At 39.9% G+C, this 6,090-nt stretch overlaps 1 protein-coding gene across 1 annotated transcript in view; it reads left to right on the plus strand.

Annotated features, from left to right (window-relative positions):
* Nucleotides 1-6,090, plus strand: part of RBM39 (RNA binding motif protein 39) — a 34,929-nt gene that overhangs the window by 2,232 nt on the left and 26,607 nt on the right. The window contains exon 3 of the mRNA XM_009997042.1: nucleotides 3,057-3,251. Coding sequence (XP_009995344.1) covers nucleotides 3,057-3,251 — 195 coding nt within the window. The remainder of the gene's footprint in view (nucleotides 1-3,056; nucleotides 3,252-6,090) is intronic.

Consider the following 6,090-nt stretch of genomic DNA (forward strand, 5'->3'; position numbering starts at 1 on the left):
GTTCAGCAGATTTATTTTTTTCTTGTAGCTTTAGCAATGCAATGGCTCTTTTGTTTCAAAAATGTATTTGGTGTAGGAATTTATGGGATTTGGAACACTGCAGAGAATTTAAAGACACCAGTGCTTTCTTGGCAAGGTTTTGGGTGTTGGATCCCCTCCCTCTATTCACCTTCACCTTCAAACATACCTAAGTTTTCTCATTTGTAATTTAACCTTACAAAATTATACTACAAGGTTTTTAAAGAACAAGAGTACAAGCCCACTTTCTTCAGGAAGCATAATTCCAGGGTCTGAGCACTGATGACAACCCAGACAAATTTTAGGGAATCAAATCAGAAATTTGAAGAAATATTCCTTGCATAAACGTCTTTTAAATGCTCCAAATAAATGGAAGGTATTTAAATTTAAAAATAAATTCCTTACCTTAAAAGCACCATTTGGTGATGAGATAGTTGACACACGAAGATCACCAATCTGGTGGTTGTTGAGTAAACAGTAACTAGTGCCTTTTTGCAGTACTTGGCTAACTCCAGGCAGCATGTGTGCTGTGGTCATCTTCAAACCCATACAGATGAGGTGGTGAAGAGATCTAAGGAACATTTCTTCCCAGGTGTAGAAATATTTTTTTAATGAGAAATCCATTTCCAACATCAGACTTGCTTTGGAATCTAAGAATGTAAAAATTGATTGTACTTCATCTCTGTGTCACAAACAATACTGTGGCTGTTGTGCTAAATTCTGAGACCCCTAAAACCTCATTGAAGCAGCTGCTCCCAACATTTTTGAGTTCTGAATTTCCCTTGCTTTAAAATATATATACATGGATGTAAACAGCTTTTGTTTGGATGGCTGGTCTCAAAATACAGATTTGGATCTGAAAGAAAGAAAAACCATTTTAGAATGCATTCTGACCTTGGTTCATGGTAGAAGGATGAGAATACTGGAATGTGCTTCAGTTCATGTCATTAGTTGCTATAACCTCTAAGACTGAAGCAGTGATGTTTGTTAGCATTCTGTCCATGGTCCCATTTTCAGACTGAGCCTGTGTGCTCTGAGTTTGTGTTTGTAATTCACAAAAACAATAAACTAAGTTTAGGAAAAAATTGTATTATTGGAAAATAAAAGTCAAGGTGTTTTGATACTGTTTGTCTTGCAGTGTTTGTTGTGTGGAGTTTCACCTCCTCTTTTGTTTTCCTAATCATATCCTCATGTCTGTTGAGGAATGTTGCTGCTCTGGTATCTCCCAGTTCAGTTCTTGAGTCAGCAATTGCTAGGTTTAGTTATTCTTGTGCTGCAGCTCTAAGAGTGTGAAGCTTTTTGTCCCCAAATTCTGATCTGATAGAGGTGTTGTTCCCTGTAGGCTTTAAAGAATGACCTGCACCATTTTGTATGTGACTTGTAACAGTCAAGTCTTGCTGAGGGTACAGGTGTGTCTAGGCTTGACAAGACTTCTTGCTTCTTGATCAGTTAAACTGTTTGGAGTGTCAGTCTCTAGAGGATGGTCTTTTATCTCCCTTAGTGAGACTATATTGAAAAAAGATTAAAATTGTCAGGAAAACCATAATCCACAGCAAACAACAACTGAAAAATAGCATTAGATTTAATGTGCAGCTTTCAGTAATTGACAAATCTTAGTAAATTTCTGTGTTGGAAGTTGGAAGGATTAAGAATCTGGAGTTAGACTAGATACCTGTATTCAGTGTCCAGTTCTGTCATGATGGGAAGGCAGAGGGCGGATCTTGATTGTTGGGAGTCTTTGCATGCCCAGAGGCTTGAGCTCAGTCACAGCTGTGCAGGGAATCGTGAGTGTTTGAGGGGCTTAATGGATCATTGGGGAGAGGGCCTGTGCCTGCCTGGTACAAACTGCATTACAGTGGGAGGTGTGGTGAAGTGATGCATGATGCAGATCATGCTGGAATTCTGGGTGGGGCTGACTCATATTGGGGTTTGATGCAGCAGCTTCTCTGTCTATACAAAAATATTAGAGAAACTTACGGGGTAATGTAAATAGATACTGAATTAAAATTTAAATATTCCAGTTTTTAAAACCAAATCACAATGTTTCTTTTGAGACCTAAATACTAAGACTGTTCCAATAGGTCTTCTTAAGTGGAGATTGGAGAGCACAAGCTGCTTGTGATGATTTGGATCAGTTGGATGTGGGAGCTGAGAGATTCTTGCTTTAATAATTGAAACTAACTAGAAGGCTTACTTTCTGTGGCTATGTATCAACTCTGAAAGATGAACTCTTTTACAAAGGGGAGGGTTGGCTTACCAAGTTTTTAAGTGTGTCTGTGACCATTTTGAAAAAAGATTATGTATATAATCAGAAGGCCCAAGAGGAGGAGAGGAAGACTTAGTTTTTGTGGTCTGAGACTGAGATGGGGGAGAAGGAAAGGCAAATAACCCAAAAGTAGTCTGCCAAAAACAGGACAGTGGCTCACTTGAGTATTTTCAAATATGTGGTATAATTGACTGTTAGAGATTTCAAAAGTTAAAATTTTCTAAGAAAATGGTTAAAATTCAGAAGATCTGCAGTTTGCCCCAAACCTGTAAGAGTCGCAGACTTTGAAAAGCAGGTGGCTTGTGAGTGGGAGGGGCAGGTAGGAAGCAAAACTCTTAACCACTGTGTTAAGACTAATAGCAGGGAGTGTTAAGACAAAACAACCTTCCTTTCTCTCAGATGTGCCTTTTTTTGTTTTGTTTTACTGTGCTGTAAAAGTGTAATTTATTTTATAGCATCTTGATGGCATATTTAAGTGTGTTTGAAAGACAAGTGAAGTAGGTCTCAAGCAGGGAAATGTTTTTCATTCCTTTTCTGAGAAATATTCTTTAGTTATTAGAAAATGTAAAATAAAAAAAATACTGTGGAGCAACTTTGTTGCTCATGATAAATTTTAAAAGATTGCAGACTTGCTCAACCACAATAAATTTGTATAAATGCCAACAGGGAGAAACTTTTTCCTGTCTGTGATGTGGTAGAGGAACTGTGGAATGTGTGGTAAATAATAACACTGAGCTACATGCGTAACCAAAGTTGTGTTTTGCTTCCTCAGGAGAAAAAAGAGCAAGAGCCGAAGTCGAAGCCATGACAGGAAGAGGAGCAGAAGCAAGGAACGCAAGCGGAGCCGAGATCGGGAAAGGAAAAAGAGCAGGAGCCGGGAGAGGAAGCGCAGCAGGAGCAAGGAGCGCAGGCGCAGCCGCTCTCGGAGCAGGGATCGCAGATTCAGAGGCCGTTACAGAAGTCCCTAGTAGGTTATTTATGTAGTGGTGTGTGTGCTGCTTCAATGGGTGGTGTGGGAGCTCAGCTTCTGTCTGCCTTCTAAATTTGCCATTAATCATCTCGGGAAGGTGAGAGGTTAAGGTCGGAGAGTGTCAGGAAATAGAGTGAAAAAGGGGAGGACAGTAATGTGTCCAGCTCCTCCTGCTAGTCTTCATTTTTATCTGTACACAGAAAGGTGTGAAAGCAAGTGAAATAATGGGTACAACTGACTGGGGAAAAAAATCACAAAATGAAAATAATGAGCAAGTGATTTAAATGTCCCATCCAGTACATGTATTGACATGTCCTAACCATCTTCAGTACATGAACCTGATGGTTTAACTGTCAAGAAAAGGCATGCAAACAACAACTGAAAAATAGCATTAGATTCAATGTGCAGCTTTCAGTAATTGACAAATCTTAGTAAATTTCTGTGTTGGAAGTTGGAAGGATTAAGAATCTGGAGTTAGACTAGATACCTGTATTCAGTGTCCAGTTCTGTCATGATGGGAAGGCAGAGGGCGGATCTTGATTGTTGGGAGTCTTTGCATGCCCAGAGGCTTGAGCTCAGTCACAGCTGTGCAGGGAATCGATGCCCTCCTCACTGAGGGCAGGTCCTGCTTGCTGCTCCTGGCCCCTGGGGTGAGCTGCAGGTAGTGGTTTGTGGAGCTACTACCTTGAGTGTTTGAGGGGCTTAATGGATCATTGGGGAGAGGGCCTGTGCCTGCCTGGTACAAACTGCATTACAGTGGGAGGTGTGGTGAAGTGATGCTGATGCAGATCATGCTGGAATTCTGGGTGGGGCTGACTCATATTGGGGTTTGATGCAGCAGCTTCTCTGTCTATACAAAAATATTAGAGAAACTTACGGGGTAATGTAAATAGATACTGAATTAAAATTTAAATATTCCAGTTTTTAAAACCAAATCAATGTTTCTTTTGAGACCTAAATACTAAGACTGTTCCAATAGGTCTTCTTAAGTGGAGATTGGAGAGCACAAGCTGCTTGTGATGATTTGGATCAGTTGGATGTGGGAGCTGAGAGATTCTTGCTTTAATAATTGAAACTAACTAGAAGGCTTACTTTCTGTGGCTATGTATCAACTCTGAAAGATGAACTCTTTTACAAAGGGGAGGGTTGGCTTACCAAGTTTTTAAGTGTGTCTGTGACCATTTTGAAAAAAGATTATGTATATAATCAGAAGGCCCAAGAGGAGGAGAGGAAAAAATAAATAGCAAAGGATGTTTTGAGTTTCAAAAGTTTAGCATCAAAGTAAGTTACTTCCAGAATATGGTGGGAGGTAAATTCTTGTCTTAAATAATTGCTTGAGCATCTGTTTAATGTGTTTTATTTATGCAAACAAATATATTTAAAAAACTAGAAGACTTAGTTTTTGTGGTCTGAGACTGAGATGGGGGAGAAGGAAAGGCAAATAACCCAAAAGTAGTCTGCCAAAAACAGGACAGTGGCTCACTTGAGTATTTTCAAATATGTGGTATAATTGACTGTTAGAGATTTCAAAAGTTAAAATTTTCTAAGAAAATGGTTAAAATTCAGAAGATCTGCAGTTTGCCCCAAACCTGTAAGAGTCGCAGACTTTGAAAAGCAGGTGGCTTGTGAGTGGGAGGGGCAGGTAGGAAGCAAAACTCTTAACCACTGTGTTAAGACTAATAGCAGGGAGTGTTAAGACAAAACAACCTTCCTTTCTCTCAGATGTGCCTTTTTTTGTTTTGTTTTACTGTGCTGTAAAAGTGTAATTTATTTTATAGCATCTTGATGGCATATTTAAGTGTGTTTGAAAGACAAGTGAAGTAGGTCTCAAGCAGGGAAATGTTTTTCATTCCTTTTCTGAGAAATATTCTTTAGTTATTAGAAAATGTAAAATAAAAAAAATACTGTGGAGCAACTTTGTTGCTCATGATAAATTTTAAAAGATTGCAGACTTGCTCAACCACAATAAATTTGTATAAATGCCAACAGGGAGAAACTTTTTCCTGTCTGTGATGTGGTAGAGGAACTGTGGAATGTGTGGTAAATAATAACACTGAGCTACATGCGTAACCAAAGTTGTGTTTTGCTTCCTCAGGAGAAAAAAGAGCAAGAGCCGAAGTCGAAGCCATGACAGGAAGAGGAGCAGAAGCAAGGAACGCAAGCGGAGCCGAGATCGGGAAAGGAAAAAGAGCAGGAGCCGGGAGAGGAAGCGCAGCAGGAGCAAGGAGCGCAGGCGCAGCCGCTCTCGGAGCCGGGATCGCAGATTCAGAGGCCGTTACAGAAGTCCCTAGTAGGTTATTTATGTAGTGGTCTGTGTGCTGCTTCAATGGGTGATGTGGGAGCTCAGCTTCTGTCTGCCTTCTAAATTTGCCATTAATCATCTCGGGAAGGTGAGAGGTTAAGGTCGGAGAGTGTCAGGAAATAGAGTGAAAAAGGGGAGGACAGTAATGTGTCCAACTCCTCCTGCTAGTTTTCATTTTTATCTGTACGCAGAAAGGTGTGAAAGCAAGTGAAATAATGTGTACAACTGACTGGGGAAAAAAAATCACAAAATCAAAATAATGAGCAAATGATTTAAATGTCCCATCCAGTACAAATTGACATGTCCTAACCATCTTCAGTACATTAACCTGATGGTTTAACTGTCAAGAAAAGGCATAGTAGCCTATGGCTTTGGTTACAGGTTCAAAACCTTTTGCTGGAATTACTAAAGGTTTTACTGGGTTCCTGCTCTTAAACACTTGCTGTGTTTATGGATCCAGACTGGAAGTGTTTTGCCTCAGTAGTGCATGTTTGCTCTGCTTTTTCTCAGACTTCTTTAGAGGCTGGGAAATTA

This window comes from Chaetura pelagica, unplaced genomic scaffold, assembly GCF_000747805.2.
Source record: "Chaetura pelagica isolate M959 unplaced genomic scaffold, ChaPel_1.0 scaffold1014, whole genome shotgun sequence".
Classification (NCBI taxonomy): Eukaryota; Metazoa; Chordata; class Aves; order Apodiformes; family Apodidae; genus Chaetura; species Chaetura pelagica.